This window comes from Vulpes vulpes, chromosome 5 (genome assembly GCF_048418805.1).
Source record: "Vulpes vulpes isolate BD-2025 chromosome 5, VulVul3, whole genome shotgun sequence".
Taxonomy (NCBI): Eukaryota; Metazoa; Chordata; class Mammalia; order Carnivora; family Canidae; genus Vulpes; species Vulpes vulpes.
The window spans coordinates 66,553,658-66,573,382 of NC_132784.1; the positions used below are offsets into that span (position 1 = coordinate 66,553,658).

Here is a 19,725-nt window from a genome sequence, read left to right on the forward strand (position 1 = left end):
TAGTTAGGGACTCAGAACTGGCCTTCTGTGGGCCCTGAGTAGTTCTGTGGGTTTTGGTGTGGCCTGGAGGCTGGCAGTGACTGTGCCATGCTAAAGTCAGTGCCCTTCAGGCAGGGTACACCCATGCAGATGTGCTGGTGAGCCTGTCGGGCCCTGCCCCCGCCACACCCCGCCCTGCCCCTTGCCCAGGGCCAAGCTCCGCTCTGTGACTCGGCATATTCTTGGGTGGGGCGGTTAGGGAGCAGGGGGTGGGACAGACCATAAATATAAGGCCACGAGCCTCGCCACTTCCTGCTGCTCTTCTACTTCACCGCTTGCTAGTGAGTAGGGTCTGGACCTGGTCGGGGGACAGGACCCAGGCTGAGCTACCCCCCTCTCTCTGGGGTGTCTGACACCCCCCACCTCGTCCCCTGGGCCGTGCAGCTCCCTAGGATACTCTTTCACGCCCTGTTTGTCTCTCCTAGTGCCGCCCTACACCATCGTCTACTTCCCCGTCCGAGGTGCGGCCCCGGCTCCTTCAGGAGGGCGAAGGGCACCGAGGGAACCAGGCTGCCAGCTCGAGCTGCACCCTGGGGTCCGGCCTGGCCGGAGGCGGGACGACGCTGCGGGGTCGGGGGGGAGGGGGGGAGGGGGCGGGGCTGGGCGGCGGGGGCGGGGCCAGGGCCGGTACTTCCCGAGGCTGCATGCTCTTGGTGCCCTGTCTGGCTGCACTCTGTCCGTCTGCTCTGTTCCCATCCTGGGTCACCATGGGCTGGGGGCTGCGCACCTGTCTGCCTCTCCAGGACAGGGCTGGGGCCATGGGCTCCCCTCTTTCTCCGTGGTTTATCTTAGCTCCTCAGCAAGCTCTGAAGCTAGTTTCTCTTCAGTCCCTACACTCCTGGGCCCTTCCCAGGGCGCTGTGAGCCTGGGGTCTGCACACATCCCACTACCCTGTCGTCCCCTCCCCCAGGGCGCTGCGAGGCCATGCGCATGCTGCTGGCTGACCAGGGCCAGAGCTGGAAGGAGGAGGTGGTGACCAAAGACAGCTGGATGCAGAGCCCACTCAAGGCCTCCTGCGTGAGTGACTGTGCCCTGGCAGGGGGTCAGGGGCTGGGCCTTTGGGGGGCAAAACTAGAGGGGGGGGGCAGCTGAGCCCAGCATCTCTTACTGACCCATGCCATTCCCTAGCTGTATGGGCAGCTCCCCAAGTTCCAGGATGGAGACCTCACCCTGTACCAGTCCAATGCCATCCTGCGACACCTGGGTCGCACCTTTGGTGAGTTCTGAGGTCTGGGGCAGCCTGGTCCTGCAGAGGACCTAATGGGTCCCCCTCGGATGTCCTGAGAACCAGAGCTCTGCCCATCTGGAAGACAGGCCAGATGACCCTAGAGGAAGGGCAGAGCCTGGGTTATGAGGGCTCTGCCAACCGGCCAGTGCCAGATGGGTTCACTATGCCTATTTCCTGGAAGACAGCTCAGAGGAGGCTGCCAGCCCCCACATGTGTACTGGTGTAGGCTAGAGGCCGCTGCAAGTGTGGCTACAGGCTTCCATGTAGGCCTCCTGCCCATATTTTCCTATGTTGACCCCTCTTGAATCTGGAAAACCCATATTCACAATACAGAAGCCTCTGGCCTTCTTACAATGGTGGCAGGAACATGGCTGAGAGAGGTAGCTGCTTTTTTGGCTAACTTTGTGGTGGTGAGGGGTGGGGGGTGGTTCTAGAAAAGCCCTGGGTCCAGTAGGATGTGGCAATTAGGGAAGAGGACAGAGTAGTGGTAGCAGCCAGGCCCAGCCTACCCTGACTTCTGCAGGACCCAGAGTGGGAGGACAAAGGCCTCTGGCTATGGCCTGCCACCTCTTCCTGCACAACAGCTGCCCTGCACTAAGCTGGACACACCAATTCTCACAGCCAAGTTCTGTCCATCCTCCACAGACACCTGCCTCTCAGGCCTAGGACACATACACCAGAGGCTTGGTTCACCATTTCAGGGGGACAGATCTGGGGGATGGGACTTAGGGCCATTTGGGCAGGGAATTCCTGAGTCTCAGGATGAGACCTAGGATGTGACTGAGAAGAGGCATGGTCCTCAGCTGGGCATGTCCCCTTGGGCATTTTTTAAAAAAGATTTTATTTATTTATTTGAGAGAGAGTGTGCAAGAATGAGCAAGTGCTTGCAAGAGGCAATAGGGGCAGAGGGAGAGGGAGAGGGACAGGCTGACTCCGTACTGAGCGCTGAGCCCACTGCAGGTCTCAATCCCAGGAACCTGAGATCACTGTCCAAGCCAAAATCAGGAGTCAGACACCCAACTGACTGAGCTCCCCTGCCCCCTGCCCCTGGCACCGCCCCTTCCCTTGGCTTTTGGAGGTGGGAGCAGCAGAGCTGTGCAAAGCAGGCCCTCCGATCTAGGGAACTGGGTGCCCCAGCCTGAGGCCTGTGGGCATTTGGGGGAGAGGGGAGCAGTGCAGCGCCAACTTGGACAGAACCTGACCCACTGCCTGGCTTCTGACCAGGGCTCTATGGCAAAGACCAGCGGGAGGCGGCACTGGTGGATATGGTGAATGATGGCGTGGAGGACGTCCGCAGGCACTGCAGCCAGCTCATCCACCACAGCTATGTGAGCAGGGGTGGCTGGTGCTCGGGGCTGGGGGCCAAGAGGTCACCCTGGCCAGGCACTCTGGGAGCTGCCACTAGATCACTGCCCTTTGCAGGAGGGAGGCAAGGCCAGGTACGTTCAGGAGTTGCCAGGGTACCTGAAGCCTTTTGAGACTCTGCTGATCCAGAACCAGGGGGGTCAGGCCTTCATTGTGGGTGACCAGGTGAGTGCTGGGTCTAGCCCATGGCAGATGATTCATTTCTCAGAAGGGCAAACAGAGGCCCAGAGGGGAGTCACTGCAGGTTCACTGGAGGTATTCTGACTCCCTGCAGCCCCTTCTCTTCTGACCCTGCTTGAGCCCCTTCATATCCCCTCCCCTGCAGATCTCCTTCGCGGACTACAACCTGCTGGACCTGTTGCTGAATCACCAGGTCCTGGCCCCCGGCTGCCTGGACTCCCACCCTCTGCTCTTGGCCTATGTGACGCGCCTTAGTGCTCGGCCTAAGCTCAAGGCCTACCTGGCCTCCCCTGAGCACGTGAACCGCCCTGTTCACGGAGCCCAAAAGATATGAGCCTGCTCAGCCTCTGCTGGGAGAAAGGCTGCCCTTTAGAACCAATAAACATTGGGAAAAGAGAGCTGTGCTGTGGTCACTAAGGGGCCAGAGGATACAGGGGAGCCCCTGCCCCTTCCCAGGCCGCCTCCAGTGGATGAGGGTTTGGGCTGGATGCCTGGCCCCTGGAACAGAATTAGGTGCCTGGTCTGCCAGGAGACAGTAGTTCCAGGTCCAGACAGGATGATGAGACTAAGCCTTGAGGACCTACTCCCTGAAGACTTCCTGCAGGAGGCGGGGTGCCCTCACTGGGGGTACTTGTGGTTACAGCAACCCTCTTCATCTGAGAGAAGGGCAGCCATGAATGTAGCAGACAGTCACTGACATCAGTGAGTGCCACAGTCAGGGCGGCCTCTTGCGAGCTCAGATGCTATGCACACATGTACCCTGGGAAGTGACACATTCACTTGACTGTTTCATGCGGGCATCAGTATTGCCCATTCTCGTGTGTCACCCAGAGTCAGCCCCAGGTAGTGTGGCAGGTGGCCAGCAGGGCCCAGCAGGTGTGTGGCTGAAGGCAAGCCTAGAGCTCTGGTGGTATGGCTGCTTGGGGGACCCAAGGAGGATGGAAGGTCTCCCTCAGCTCCAGGGAACCTCTGTGAGCCCCAGTGGGAATGTCTTGCCACCTGCCCAGTCCTAGCCTGTCTCTCCCTCCCAAAGACCAAGAGTGATGCCTGCTTCCAGCTTGGCTTCCTCAGCTGGCCTGGCCTGCAACCTTGTACGTATCAGCTCATTGAGCAGAGTGGCCTCAGACAGATCCAGACTACCTTGCACTCCTTGTGCAAACCTGCCAGCGGCTTTTGCTGCCTTGTGGACAAAGTCTACCAGGCCTTTCTTCATATGAGCTCTCCATTCCAGAACATTCCCTTGCCCTGTTCACTTCACCCACTGCTCCTCCCTGCCTTTGTCCCTGTGATCTTCTCTGCCAGCACTCTCCCACTACTCACTGCCACATCTCCCAGTGCTCACCGCACTGCCCCTGGGCAGCGACAAGAGTTCACTTCCACCTTCCACTTCTTGCTCCACTCTGTGGGGTCCTGGTCTCTCAAACCCCCCTTCTGTGAGGTCAGAGGTCAAATCTGGTCATTTCCGTCCCCCTGTCCCCAGGTGAGGTGGCTGACTCAGCTTAACCTGTCAGGGAACAGATGTGCAAGCACCAGCAAGGGGGGGCTGTCGCACAGGATCCTTCCATGGGGTAGAGGCTGTGGTAGGGAGCTAGTTCTCTCACCAACTGCGTCTGTCTTACCAAGGTCCTCTATCAGAGGCCTGCTGCCCCAGTTCTGTGCTGGCCCTATGCTGGGCATAGTTATCTCAATTAACCCTCTCAAGGGAGAAAACCAAAACTCAGAGGAATGAAGCAATAAGGCAACTTGTCCAAGGCCACAGGCCACACAGCTCAAAGAGGAGAGCGGGAATTCAAACTCAGTATGAGTGACTCCCAGGCTTCTGCAGGGGTGGTCATCAGAGAGAGAAGTCGGGACGGAGTTGAGGGCCAGAGGAGAGAACAGGAGGCCAGTTTCAGGGATCAAGAGTGCCCCAGGAACAGGCAGGTGCCAGAGGCTGGCAGTGGCTCCTGGTGGAGTGGGCAGGGGCACTGGCCTCCCCTGTGGAGTTGAACCCAGCATGCTGGGGAGCCACTGCAGGCTTTTGAGCAGGAAGGTGACGTGAAAGAGGACATGTGGGAATAACAGCCTCAGGGTTCAGGAGGCTGCAGGCATCATGGAACTCAATACCCTCACTCTACAGATAGAGAAACTGAGGCCCAGAGAGGGGTTCACTGAGCAAGGTGGGTGTGACACCCCCAGGATGGAGGCCTGGCTGCCCCTTAGAGGAATCTATGTCCACAGACCTCAAGCAGAGAGGCCTCTTGAGGAGGGTCTTTTGTGCATTGGATTTGAGGGGATGGTTGGCAGTTTGGGTTTCTAGAGGACAACTGGTCTCTTTGGGTGGAATGTGCCAGGAAGGGCCCATTGGTCCCTTAGAGGACAGTGCTGGGACCATGAAGCTCCCATTGCCCTGAGGCAGTCTGTCTTGTTGGGTTTCATAAGCTTGGGCAGGGAGACTGCAGGGCAGGGCTGAGGCCTGTGAGCCTCCTCCATGTCACTTGTCTGCTGAGCCTTCCGCAGACCGTGTTCAGCTTGCAGTCCCACCCGGTGTGAGGAGGGCAGGGAGCCCTGGCCACTGGCTTGTGGTGGGGAGCGTGGAACCCATGGGCTGCAGTGGTTCATTGTGCAGGCAGACAGGGCAGTGGCCATAGGAGGCCACAGAAGAGGCCTGGGGGACCCTCGGGCATCTTGCAGGTCCCAGAGCAGCAGGAGGAAAGTTGCTCTTTTGAAAGATTCCTGTGACCAACGGCTTCCATATTCTGTGGGGCTCTGGGTTGGGCATTTTGATTGTGCAGCTCTGTGATTCCAAGGAGGCAGCTGGAAGAGGCTCCCTGCAGCCTGGAGGAGGGGCTCCAGGGAGTGGCAGGGCCCCTGTTTGGACAGATGGGGAGAGGCTGGCAGCCCCTCCAGCTAGAGAGGTGACAAGTGACCCCCCCCCAGGTTGAGCTTTCTCCAAGCAATGTCCCAGCGCATTACATACATTAATTCATTTAGTTGTCACAGAAGTAGCACCTAGTAGATGCTATTATATCCCCATTTTACAGATGAGAACATTGAGGCCCAGAGAGGTGAAGTAAGCTGCTCAAGGTCATACAGCTGGTTAAGAGGCCATGGCAGGATTTGAACTCAGGCTGTCTGGCCCCAGAGCCTCTGCTTGTAATGACTGCTATAAGGAGGTTTGAGCCACTGTATTTTTTTATAACCTTGCACAGGGTGACTGCAGTTACCCACAGGGGTTTGATAACTCTGGTGACCCCTTTAATTAGCTGGGGGACAGGAACCCTAAGAGAAAGGTTGGGCTTCCTGCCTATCAGGGGTGGAAGTGGAGCCAGTTCTCGTTTGAAAGGTGGAACATTCAGGGGCTGATGACGGGGCTTGCTCCCCAGTTGGTTATATAATAAAAGTTCCAGCCCCGCTGAGAACTCCGGGTCCTCAAGGAGCTGCCATCAGCGATGCTTAGGTGGCTCAGCGGTTGAGCATCGGCCTTTGGCTCAGGGCATGATCCCAGGGTCCCAGGATCGAGTCCCACATCAGACTTTCCTCAGGGAGCCTGCTTCTCCCTCTGCCTGTGTCTCTCTGTGTGTCTCTCATGAATAAATAAATAAAATCTTAAAAAAAAAAAAAAAGAAGCTGCCATCGAGTCAGATGGGGTGGCATCAAGAGGACCGATGTCAGTTCACCCAAGGGTGGCAGCTCTAAGACAGTGGGGATGAGGGGTGTAGAGAGTGACTCCAGACCTCAGGGTTACAGTCCGAGCATGTTTCAAGGTCTTGGGTCCAGGTCTCAGCTTGTGGGCCTCACCCCCCAACCACACCATCTTTGGTTCCATTCCTGCCACCTCCACCGCTTTCTCCCAGCTCTGTAGTGTTCCCGAGGGTTCTGAGCTGGGCTCCCTTTCACTGCCCCACTACCCCCCTGCCTCCTCCCTACCCTGCCCTGGCCTGGGGCCTTGGGACTGGGTCAGGACCCCTAGCTGCCCTTAGCCACATGTGTAGCCAGGGACAGGTGGCCAATCCTCTATGGGCCTGTTTCCCCTACTGACATCCGGGTGGTCACAAAGTGCCACGCTGTTTACCAGGCACCTCCTACAGCCAGACCCTTGGCTGGTCTTAAAATCTCCATTTTACAGATGAGAAAACAAACAGGTCAGAGCTGGAATTTGCACCTGGGCGTGCTAAGCAGCACGCCTACATTCTTTCCCAAACCGCTCCCTAAAATGCTCTCAAATGTGCTCTGGACACATCTAGTAGTCAATGACGTGGTTTTTAAAATGTTAATGTGAGTTAAATGTTAAATACCCCGATTGAAATCACAACAAAGTCACGGGGATTTTAGAAGCAAGAGCATAGGTCCTGCCCAAGCCTGGGTCTGCTTTGCTGTTGGCCTCCACACTGCTCTGCAAACGTGTGGGTTTGGAATTGGGGTGCCTGTATGCAGACCCAAGTCTCCTCTCAGGTAACCTGCAGAAACATTTGCCCCCATGAAATGCCAAGTGTTTGGGAGGTGTTTTTGGCAACGAAACTACGCTTGAGCTCATGTCTCCCCATTGGAGGACTTTGGACACGGTGAAGGGGAGACCTTTTCATGTCCAAATGGGATTTTCCACAAGATCAGGAAACTAGCCCAGGATCCTGGGGGCATGAGCTTTGCCTGCTGCCCCTTAACTTACTTTCATGAGCCTAGTTCTTAAGAGCAGCACCCATGGGAGAAATTAAAGTAATGTTTGGCCCACTCATCTGCTGTGTCAGTGAGACTGGATTCTGGCTTGAGGATGTCTATGAGGAAGAAGGTGGCTTCTTGAAGATTCAGGCTTAGTACATATGTCTTGGGATAGACCTACTGATGAGGCCACATCTGCGGAAAGTCACTGTTTTGAGAGTTTGGAGCAATAGCTTTCTCCCGTTATTCCCAAAATAGGGCAATTCTGACTCTGGTTCGAACACTGGGATGGCTGCCCAGCTGCAAGTTGGCAATGTGTGTGCACTTCTCTTCCTCCACCCCTAGCCCCCACTCACCCCTGCTGCTGGCGGGCCTTGTCCCCCGGACCCCTGTGACACAGCCAAAGGGCTCGGGCCATGAGTGATCGTGAAGATGAAGCTGAGTTCATCAGGGCCATCCTAGATAGCAGCTGACCGGCACCAGGGGCTCCCTCCAGGCCAGAGCTTTCTTTTCTGTTCAAGAGGCTGCAAGGATGTGAATTCAGAGTGGACTCCGGTTGGTTATAGCTGAGAAAGTGGAGCCACGCACAGAGAAAAGTGATTCTGTGTGTGTGTGTGTGTGTGTGTGTGTGTGTGTGTGTGAGAGAGAGAGAGAGAGAGAGAGAGAGGGAGGAAGGGAGGGAGGGAGGGAGTTTTTTTTAGGTCCCTGGATCTAGCTCCCAAAAGGCCAGCTCTACTCTGTCTTTCTGCTGGTTTGGGATCTGTGAGTAACAAACTATCTTTTCAATGACAATTGCTTCCTTATCTGTTGGCCTTGCTGTACCCAAATAAGAAGAATAAAAGCTAAATTTAAAACAGACCCCATGCAACAACCACTCAGCCAAACCACTTCTGAATTTCTGACTCAGAAACAGAGCTAATAAATGCTAGTTTTTTAAGTGGCTAAATTTTGATGTAATTTGTTAGGCAGCAATAGATAATTTTTTTTAAAGATTTTATTCATTCATTCATGAGAGACACAGAGCAAGAGGCAGAGACACAGGCAGAGGGAGAAGCAGGCTCCATGCAGGGAGCCGGACGCAGGACTCAATCCCGGGATTCCAGAATCACGCCCTGGGCCGAAGACAGGCGCCAAACCACTGAGCCACCCAGGGATCCCAGTAATAGATAATTAATATAAAGTCAGGACCAAGCCAACACCATATGGCCGCAGTGTGAGGCAGAAAGCGAACGGGGCTCATATTGCAAGGCAGGAGCTCTGAGGTCTAATGAGCTGTCTTCCAGAGGCTTTCTGGTTCCTTGGGTGGAGGCTTGATGTCTTCTCTGAGATCACTGAGCAAGGGTGTTGGTCAGTGTTTGGGACGAAGGCACATCCTTCAAACAAGAGCCCCTCCTGATTGCTGAAGCCGACGTGGCCGAGCACTGACCATGGACATTCCAATAACTTGTTTTTGCCATGTAGCTTGTTCATGTTGAAAAGGCAGGAGATCCAGTGGTTAAGAGAATGGTTGATGAGCTTAACTTCAGCTCCCAACTCTGTCCCTCATTGGCTGTAATCCTCAGCTAGACACCCAAACAAGATAACAACACAAAACACTTAGCACGGTGCCCGGCACATGAGAGGTGCCCAGTAAATGATTGACAACAAAATTCATAAGAACCCAGCTTTGCAGATATTATCATCACCATTAGCTTTGGCATTACCTCAAAGTCTTGAGAAAGCCATATCCCTTCTTTCACCATGTATTTTGTACAAACAAGCAATTGGGCAAGAGGGAAAAAGAGCCAGTGAATTGACCTCCAGCAAAACATGAAGTTTGAGATTTCAGTCAAGTCATCCCTTAGGCACTGGAGTCTAGGACGAAACAAATAAATATTACTACATTATGATTTCCTCTCCAAGTAGAGTTTTTTAAACCAAGTTTTTTTTTTAATTATTTGACTTTAAAAATCAAAACTAGGGGCACCTCAGTTTGTAGGCTCAATGTGGAGCCTGCTTGGGATTCTGTCTCTCTTTCTTCCTCTGCTCCTGCCCTGCTCACACTCTATTGCTCTCTCAATAAAATAAAATAAAACAAAACAAAATAAAATAACTAGGTATTTATCCAAAGGATACAAGCATAGTGATTTGAAGAAGCAGTGTTTGGGATCCCTGGGTGGCGCAGCGGTTTGGCGCCTGCCTTTGGCCCAGGGCGCGATCCTGGAGACCCAGGATCGAATCCCACGTCGGGCTCCCGGTGCATGGAGCCTGCTTCTCCCTCTGCCTGTGTCTCTGCATCTCTCTCTCTCTCTCTCTCTCTGTGACTATCATAAATTAAAAAAAAAAAAAATGAAGAAGCAATGTTTATAACAGCAATTTCTACAATAGCCAAACTATGGAAAGAGCCCAGATGTCCACTGACAGATGAATAGATAAAGAAGATGTGGTATATATACAATGGACTATTACTCAACCATCAGAAAATGAAATCTTGCCATTTGCAATGACATGGATGGAACTAGAGGGTATTATGCTAAATAAATAAGTCAGCGAAAGGCAAATATCATATGATTTCACTCATCTATGCAGAATCTAAGAAGCAAGACAGATGAACATAAGGGAAAGGAAAGAAAAATAAGACAAAAACAGAGAGAGAGACAAACCATAAGAGACTCTTAGTCATAGGAAACAAACTGAGGGTCTCTGAGGAGGGGGTGGGGAACAGGGTAACTGGGTAACAGGCATGAAGGAGGACACAATATGGAATGAGGACTGGGTATTACATGCAGGTGATGAATCACTAAATTCTAATTCTGTAACTAATAACACACTCTATTAAATTATAAGAATTTAAATAAAAAATGAAATAAAATCTTTAAAAAAGTCAAAACGAGGGGATCCCTGAGTGGTTCAGCAGTTTAGCCCCTGCCTTAAGCCCAGGGCATGATCCTGGAGTCCTGGGATCGAGTCCTGAGATTGAGTCCCACATCGGGCTCCCTGCATGGAGCCTGCTTCTTCCTCTGCCTGTGTCTCTGCCTCTCTCTCTCTCTCTCTCTCTCTGTGTGTGTGTGTCTCTTATGAAAAAATAAAATAAAAAAAATCAAAATGAAAGTGATTGTTCTAATCACATCAAGTAGGTTGAAAAGCTACCTTTTCAGACATAGGCTTTGATATGGGATTTGCTTAAATAGCATATTAGTCAGGGTTCTCTGGAGAAACAAAACCAATATACATATCTTTACCTATAGATTTACATACATATCTATTTATATTTATGTCTGTATCTATCTATCTACAAAGAGATTTATCATAAGAAATCAGTTCACAGGATTCTGGACGCTGAGAAGTTCCCTGATCTGCCATCTGCAAGCTGGAGTCCCAGGAGAGCCAGTGGTGTGGTTTGAAGGCCTGAGAGCTTGAGAGCTGAAGAACATTCCAGTCTAGGTCTGAAGGCCTGAGAACAAGGAGGGCTGAGGGCAGGAGACAATCGATTTCCCAGCTCAACAATTAAGCAGAGAGTGAATTCAATCTTCCTATGCTTTTTTGTGTTATTTAGGCCCTCAACAGATTAGATGAGGCCTACCCAGGGCCATCTGCTTTATTCTGTCCACTAATTGAAGTGTTCATCTCTTTGGGAAACACTCTAATCTACACACCCAGAAAAAATGTTTAACCAATAACCAGTAATCGAGAAAAGTGGGGTCATCATGAAATGATGTTCAACTTCATTAGCCACTAAGGAGATGCCAATTAAAATCACAATGAGCTATCACCACACACTTAATAGAATGGCTAAAAAAAATAGTGACAACACCAAACTCTGGCAAGGATTTGAAGAAACTACCATCGCTCTTATATTGCTGTTGGGCACGTAAATTGATACAGTCTGGAAAACAGTTTGACAGTTTCTAATAAAACTAAACAGGCAAATTTCTATACAACCTAGCAATTGTACTCTTGGGCATTTATCCCAAAGAAATGGAAATGTAGGTCACACACACAAAAAACGTTTACATGAATATTTACAGCAATTTTATTTAGAGGAGCTCCAAAGTAGAAATAACCTAGATAGCCATCCAGAACATGGACTCCAACTCAGCAACAAGAAGGAATGAACCACTGATGTATAGAACAAACTGGATGAATCTAGAGCATTATGCTGAGTTAAAAAAAAAAAAAAAAGAAGAAAGAAAGAAGAAAGAAAGAAAGAAAGAAAGAAAGAAAGAAAGAAAGAAAGAAAAGCTCATCCCAAAATGTTACATACTGTTTGATTCCATTTATATAACATTCTTGACATGATCAAATTATAGAAGCGGAAAACAGATTAAAGGTTGCCAGAGATTAAGGACAGGCGAGGGGGAGTGATGGAGGGAAGTGTGCGTGGTTATAAAAGGTTGATATAAGTGATCCTTGTGTTGACAGAATTGCTGAGTGTGTTGACTGTGGTGGTGAATACATGAAATTATATGGGTGATAACATTGTACAGAAGTAGACACACACACAAGTCCAACTATAAATGGGGGAATCTAAACAAGATGTGTAGATTGGATCAATGTCAATATCCTGGGTGTGATATTAAGCTATAGCTTTGCAAAGTGTTATCTCAAAATAAAAAAATTTAGGTAAAAAAAGCAAAACAGGCTTAAAAAGACAAAAGACATCAGGATGACAAAAAGCATTAAATCATATTTAGTTTACAAGAAACATATTTAAAGCTAAGGGTATAGAAAGGTTGAAAGTAGAAAGATGGGGAAGCTTTGCCACACAGGCACTAACTAAAAGAAAGCTAATGCATCTATATTAATATCAGGCCAACTGCACTTACAGACAAAAAATAAATAATGCATAAAAAACTTTTAAAAATACAGAGAGAATTTTGTTCATGTGAAAAGGTTCAATATTTGTCAGGAAGTTATAACAATTCTAAATCTGTATGCATCTAATAACATGGCCTTAAACTACAGAAAGCAAAACATGATGGAATTACAATTGAGAAATAGACAAAAGTGCAATTATGTGTATGTGTTTGTGTGTGTATTGCCAATCTTGTTTCATTTATATTTTCTCCCAGTCTATAACTGGGATATTTTAACACACTGCTCTTAGTAATTGATAGAAACAACAGAGAAACCTATCAAAAATAACATAGAAGAGTCAAACAATTGCAGAATACACTTACTTTTCAAGCCCACATGGAACACAGACAAACTTGATCCTGTAGAGGGCTAGAAATAACACATTTGAATGGATTGGAATCATAGAGTATGTTTTGTGTATACACTGCATATGAGCTAGAAATCAATTCTAAAAAGAGAACTTGAGTCTTCATGATTAAGAAATGGTTTCAGGAGCTTTTGCTGAGCTTTCATGGCATGTTCCAGAATCATTGAACCACAAGCAAGGAAGATTCATTGCTTCACAGAAAGCATGGCAATCCACAACACAGCAAACAAATAAAAGTTTATTGCCACTATTTTTATTTTGTAACTTTAGGGATTTGTTTTTTCAAAAATTCTGTGTTGAGATGTATTATACATACTGTAAAGTGCACTGCCCCTAAGTGGACTTGTCAGTCTATTTTCATATATATACACGCTACCACCAGATTAAGACACGGAGCATTTCTAGCACCACAGAAGCTTCCTTCATGCTCTCCTGCAGTTAATACACCCCAAGGTACACTTTGTTCTGGCTTCTAACACCACAGGTTAGATTTACATGTGTCCAAATTTCATACAAGTGAAGTTATATTCTCTGTGTTCTTTTGTGTGGCTTGTTTTGGTTAATGTCTGTGGGATTCATTCTTGGCAGTATTCCATGGTCTGACCATACCACGATCAATTTTTCCGTTCCCCCCATTGGTTGATACTTAGTTTGTTTCCAGTTTTTGGCTATTTTAAGTAAGGAACTGGCTCATGTGACTTTAAACGTTTGGCAAATCTAAGCTCCCGGCTGGAGACCCAGGAAAGATCTGATGCTGCAGTTCAAGTCTGAAGGCAGTTTGCTGGAAGAATTCCCTCTTTCTCAGGAGAAGGGAGTCTTTTTATTTTAAGGCCTTCAACTGATTGGATGAGGCCCACCTATATTAGAGGATGACCTTACTGCCTGCTGATGAAGTGTTAATCTCATCTAAAAATACCTTTACAGGAACACCTAGAATAACGTTTGACCAAGTACCTATTCAAAGTGACACAGAAAATTAACCATCCCAAGAGTATATGTAGGGGTGGAGCTTTAGTAGATAATGCATTTTTCAGATTCCAGTGGTGGAGCCATTTTAATACTCCCGCCTGCAGTGCATGAAACCTCCCATTGCTCTATATCCTTGTTAACACTTGGAATTGTCAGTGCTTCAGATTTTTTTTTCTTGGGCATGTGGTGGTGATCAACAGGTGTTGCAGTTTGAATTTGCATTTCCCTGATTACTAGTGATGCTGAACACTTTTCATACACTCAAGTGTTGTATACTATTGGCCACACGAAATATCTTAAGACAGCAAACATTTTTTTACATTGAGAGTTGGACTGTGAAATATGGCCACAGGTAGGCTAGGAATATGTTCCTCTTTCCAACCAAAGTCTTTAAATATTTGCTCAACATGTATTTTGTTTGGCTGCTCAGATGCTACTTTAAAAAAAAAAAAAAAAGATTGTTTACAGAAACAGACTTGCTTTCAGAGGCTGAGAAAAAAAATCCTCCTAACCATTTCCTATGTCCCTATAGTTCCCATTCTTGCTTCAGTTTGGGTAATAATTAGATGGAAGTTCAACTGAGGTTACAAAGTCTCCAAGGAAGAGCAGCTGCAACAAGTGAGGTTTTTTCACTAGGCTGAAAGTCCAGGGTCCTCTGGACAGGGCTGGTGTCCATCCATGGTGTTGGGGACCTTAGCTCCTGGCTCTCTCTGTCACTCTGCGGGCGCTGTCTTGTCCCTTCCCAGGTCCACTCAGGGAAAAGGGGTTTTTTGAACCATATCCACTGGGAGGCATATGTTAGGATTTACAGTGTAGATGATAAAATAAGTCACTTGTTGTCAACACACAGCATGACTCCATGTGGTATTCCGCCTGGAATTTCTGACTTTGAATTGAAATGATGTCTAGTGAATATGCCTTGCAAGAGCACTTGGCAAAGAGTCCAGTACTATATCAAGAAGTTCTTTTTTTTCTTCCTCTTGAGTACATCAGGGGGTGCGGCCGATTGTATTTAGCCAGTTACTTAAGGAACCGTGGGAGATGTGGAGGGAAACTGGCTGCCCTGTAACTGGTTTATTCCAGTTGTTTTATCTACTGGCCCTTAGGGAAGCTCTGGGAGGTACCTGCCTAAGCCCCAGTCTCTCACTCTGTGGTGACACGCTCCAGGGTTAACAGTGCAGATTGCCCTGCGCTCTAACGGGCACCTCGAGCCGGTAAAGGTGTCACACAGCCCAGGAGTGCCAGGGCTCATTCTGTTCCATTTGTATTAGGATGATTTTGATTGCAAGCCTCAGGAACCCCAGTCAAACACGGTGAAATAATCATTTACTGACTCAGTCACCTGGGAGCTGGTGGATGCTTCTGACTTGAGGCTCACCCTCCTGCCTGCCCCACTCTCCCCTGTCCCCCACTCCTGCTACTGGGACCACACCCCAAAGAAGCTGCCACATACAGCTTCTGGTCCTAGGCTTTCTGGGGAGACCTAGCCTAAGACAATGGGTTTTGCCTCAGGAAGGAATCAGAACCTTGGGATGTGGTTTGGGAGCAGCTCGGACTGGGTCTGGGGCTTCTCCATTTCCCAAGGACCCCCATGAGACAGGCCCTTGGCTGTGGGTTCAAGGGTGTGTGGTGGAAGGTGTGGGAAAAGAGGGAAAAGCCTCTTCTGGGCCTGAGTCCTGAGCCCAGCTTCTCCCACAGTGAGTTGTAGCTCATCAGGCCCCCCTGGGAGTTATAGGGGCAGCTCAGGGGATGTGCACTCCCTTGAGCCAGACTCAGGGAGCAGAGATCCTGGGATTAGAAAAGACATCTGGGAATATCCCAGGGGAGATGGGGAGGGTCAAAGGTATGGGCCTAAACCAGCCCAGTGGTCTCTGACCACCTTCCCTCAATCCGGTCAATGTCCCCCGCGAGCAGGCAGGCAGAGCATGAGTGACCCCTGGCGTTTTCAGAGCACTCGCTGTATGCGGAGGAGCATCTTCTGTAATCCTCACAACTGTCAGTCTTCACTTTGCAAGAAGGTTTTAAGTAGCAGGACCAAGGTCTCTGAGAGCGTCCAGGAGCTCAGGCCTGAGACCAGGCTCTTGCCACTAATGCCTCAGATGGGGACTCTAATGTGAGTGCCAGGAAGTGCTTTCTTGATTGTTGACACATGGAAGGGCTATTCAGCTAAGGATCCCAATTTCATTCTCCCAGGCTTTCTGCTAAGTAGGCAGGGCACGGCCAGGACCCTGGACAGCCTCGCTGAGGTGAGGTGAGGTGTATCTGAGGACACCGTTATTTTTGGCTGCAGTCTGAAGGAACATGAGGGTCCGTGTGCCTGTGGCCCTCACCTGCTCTGGAGCATGGTCAATGCCAGCATTCTGGTACCAAGTGGACACAGGCCTGGAAGAGTCTCATTGTCACCAGTTGGCCCTGCTCCAGCAGGGCCAGAGATGAAAGCCCTTCTGGGGTTTCCAGTTCCTCTGGGAGGTTTGGGGAGATTATTCTGAGTGCTAAACAGCTTAATAGCTCATCCAGGTTATCAGGTTAGACTGGGATGCCACAGTGATGAGTGCAGCCTGGCCCCTGGGGCACCAGGAATGCAGTTCCCGCCCCTGTCCCCACCCAGGGTCCCTCTCAGCCCTCTGGGGAACTGTTGGGGTGAAGCTGTCAGCCCTTAATGCCCTGTGGAGCTGGGGCCAAGCCCCTGGCTTAGCCTTTGGTGCCCTGACTGAACCCAAGTCCTTGGTCATGTTGCACATCTCAGGTTCACTGGTGAGCACAGGGTGGCACTGGATTTAGCTCAAGGAGGAGGCAGGGGCCAAGGGCTCTCACCAGCATCAGCCTGCCTGCTCTTAAGAGCTGTCACCCATCCATTAAGTGGAGCTCCCGGCCCCACAATGGGTTGTTATTGACGACTTTCAGCAAAGTATAAGCCCATACCTGAGGCCCACCAGATGCCTGGGGGAAGTCACAGAATGGGCCGGTTTTCAGTGGTCACTAGGGCTCCTTTCCCTTTGCCCCACTGCAGGTTGCTTGGCCACCCTGCAGAGGACACAGGACAATCTGGGCACTCCTGAGGACTTGAACATTCTCCTGACCAAACAGTGTTGATTTGAGGGCTGCCGCCACCCCACTGAGCCTCCCCCTGAGGCCCCCTGCCCACTGGAGGAGTCAGTCCCAGGCTGCCAGATCCTGTTGGAAGAACCAGGAGCCCAACTGGGTCTCAGGTCCTCTGCTTTCTTGCCTCACCCCCTCGTTTGGCTGGAGCAAAACATTCCATGAGTTCCTTAGAAAAGCATGGAAGGTAACTTTTCCGAACTCTTCATATCTAAAAATTCTGTGTCTTCCCACTTGACTCAGTTTGTCTGGATCTACATTCAAGGTTGAGAATCCTCCCCGCTGACCTGGAAGGTCATCGTGCCTTCCTACCTTTACCCTTATGGGTGGGAGGCCCAAGGCCAGTCTGATCCCATTTCTCTGTACACAGCCTGGTTGTTGTGTTTTGTTTCATTTTCTTTCATTTTTTCCCTCTAGAGAAGTCTGGAGGATCTTCTTATTCTTGGCATTCTAAAGCTTCTCAGCTGTGGGTGTAGGTGGGGGGTTTTTTCTCTCCTCATTTTCCTGGACCCCTGAGGCCTTTCAATCTGGAGTTGTGTGTCCTTTAGCAGACAGAGGTCTCTCACATTATTTCTTTGGCAATGTCATTTTCTCTGTTCTATTAGTTGGATGTTGAAACTCTTGGTTTCCTTTTCCCTGTCTCTTGTCTTCTTTCCTTTATTTGTACTTCTTTAAAATATATTATAAAATGTCTCTTTATATTCCAACCCATTGGTTAGATTTTTTTTAAAGATTTTATTTATTTATTCATGAGAGACACGTAGAGAGAGGGAGAAACATAAGCAGAGGGAGAAGCAGGCTCCCTGCTTTTTTTTTTAAATTTTTTTAATTATTATTTATTTATGATAGTCACAGAGAGAGAGAGAGAGAGGCAGAGACACAGGCAGAGGGAGAAGCAGGCTCCATGCACCGGGAGCCTGATGTGGGACTCGATCCCGGGTCTCCAGGATCGTGCCCTGGGCCAAAGGCAGGCTCCGAACCGCTGCACCACCCAGGGATCCCTTTTTTTTTTTTTTTTTTTTTTAAGGAATAGGCTTTATGCCCAGCATAGAGCCCAATGTGGGCCTTAATTCTTGACCCCAAGATCCAGATCTGAGCTGAGATCAAGAATCAGATGCTTAACCAACTGAGCCACCCTGGTTAGATTTTTGTTTTGGCAGTCATTTTTTTTTAAGAGTTTTTTTTTTTCTAAGTTTATTTATTTATTTTTAGTAATCTCATCACCCAGCGTGGGACTCAAACTCACGACCCTGAGGTCAAGGGTTTCATGCTTCACTGACTGGGGCAGCCAGGTGCTCCTTTTGGCAGTAATTTTAAATTTCCAAGAATTCCTTCTTGTTCTGTTTTTTACTTTTCCTAGCTGGGGAGGTGCTGTGCTACATTGCTGAGAGCCATTCTCTCCTGAGTCAGAGAGTTACTCCCTGGTCCTTGTACAAGCTGGTAGCGAACAGCCTGGGGCTGTCAGCCCTTTTCAGAATTGCCTTGGAAGACATTCACTTGCTCGAGTCCATGTCTCCTTCCCCACACAACCCACATCCAATGATGCTTGACACAGGCCCATAAAGGTCCAGCGTTGTCCCAACTCAAGACAATCCTCCAGAACTATCTAGCTTCTACCCTTCCTGTGGGGTCGACTGAGGGCTCTATTGACTTCCCACTGTAGCCCAATTTCTCCCTCCACTCAATCCTCCTGTGTCTTTCCTCTCTTCCCTAGGTGTAAACCCCAAGGATGCTTTCTAATAAACCTCCCACATGCCAAGCTGTGGAAGAGAGTCTGCTTCCTGAGGATCCTGAGCTGTGATGCTGGTACAAAAATGGTCCGAGAAACAGACGCTCAGTGGCAATGTCGACCTGTCACAGAGAGCTCATGGGACAAGGTAGCAGAGTGATTGCTAAGCCCTCTCTGGGGAGGGGAAGGGAGCAAATGGGATGCCAGTGGAAAGAAGAGGAAGGTGCTAGTTGGTGAGAGGAATCAGGCATGTGGGAAATATGAGGGAAGCTGTCCCTACAAGAAAAGTGGGGTTAGGGGTCCGTTGCTGAGCCTGATTGACACTCTGAAATCTTAGTATGTGATTAACTTACTATGTAAAAAATAGAAGGGATCCCTGGGTGGCACAGCGGTTTGGCGCCTGCCTTTGGCCCAGGGCGCGATCCTAGGGACCCAGGATCGAATCCCACATCGGGCTCCCGGTGCATGGAGCCTGCTTCTCCCTCTGCCTGTGTCTCTGCCTCTCTCTCTCTGTGTGTGACTATCATAAATAAATAAAAATTAAAAAAAAATAAAAAAATAAAATATTAAAAAATAGAATTCGTAAGTACGTGTGCATCCATGGAGGTGTATAGAGGTACAGGTGTGTTGTGTATGGCATGTATATGCATGTAGTATGTGTATGTATGCAGGTGCATGTGTGAATGTACACGTGTGTGTGTCTGTGGAGGTGTGTGTGGGGGGGGGGCAAGACTGAATATGGCTGGAGGTGACAAAAACAAGATGCCAGAGGGAAGCAGTTTGCATGTGGTCGTACCACTCCCTGGAGTTGTTGAGAGGCTGTCATTGATCCATCCTGTCTGTAGTGCGAGTTTTGTGAGAATTATATTGGGGCTGTGAGACTTCTGTTGGCTGAGGCCTTGGGGAAAAGAATGGAGACCACTGACCTTGGGCTTTCCCTTCCAGATCTCCCCACAAACCTCCAGGGGGGCACATTAGAACCTGGGAGTCACTGCCACACTCCACAGTGTATGTCCCCAAGAATCTTTTTTTTTTTTTTTTTTTTTAAGCTTTATTTGACAGAGAGAGCGTGCACAGGTAGGCAGAACTGCTGGCAGAAGGAGAGGGAGAAGCAGGCTCCCTGCTGAGCAGGGAACCGGATGTGGGGCCCAATCTTAGGACCCTGGGAATCATGACCTGAGCTGGAGGCACATTCCTCACTGACTGAGCCACCTAGATGCCCCTGCAAGGATCTGATAAAAGCTGCAAAAACAAGTCAGTGAAGAAAAGATTATT

General features: G+C 49.5%; 1 protein-coding gene across 2 annotated transcripts; it reads left to right on the forward strand.

Moving 5' to 3' along the window:
• Positions 1-246: 246 nt before the first annotated feature.
• On the forward strand, positions 247-3,210 carry GSTP1 (glutathione S-transferase pi 1). 2 transcript variants are annotated; one of them, XM_026004272.2, is made up of 7 exons: positions 247-320; positions 465-500; positions 950-1,056; positions 1,168-1,255; positions 2,492-2,595; positions 2,690-2,797; positions 2,958-3,210. In XM_026004272.2, coding segments are annotated over exons 1-7 (633 nt in total). In that variant the 5' UTR covers positions 247-319; the 3' UTR covers positions 3,147-3,210. The 2 variants fall into 2 exon arrangements, with proteins under 2 accessions (XP_025860057.2, XP_072614609.1); XM_072758508.1 differs by lacking the exon at positions 247-320 and having other exon boundaries at positions 491-574.
• The last annotated feature ends 16,515 nt before the right edge of the window (positions 3,211-19,725 follow it).

Excerpts from the sequence above, each read along its gene's own strand:
- GSTP1 (XM_026004272.2), top strand. Across the intron at positions 501-949 it reads CGTCTACTTCCCCGTCCGAG|GGCGCTGCGAGGCCATGCGC; the intron begins GTGCGGCCCCGG and ends CCCCTCCCCCAG. Across the intron at positions 2,798-2,957 it reads CCTTCATTGTGGGTGACCAG|ATCTCCTTCGCGGACTACAA; the intron begins GTGAGTGCTGGG and ends CCTCCCCTGCAG.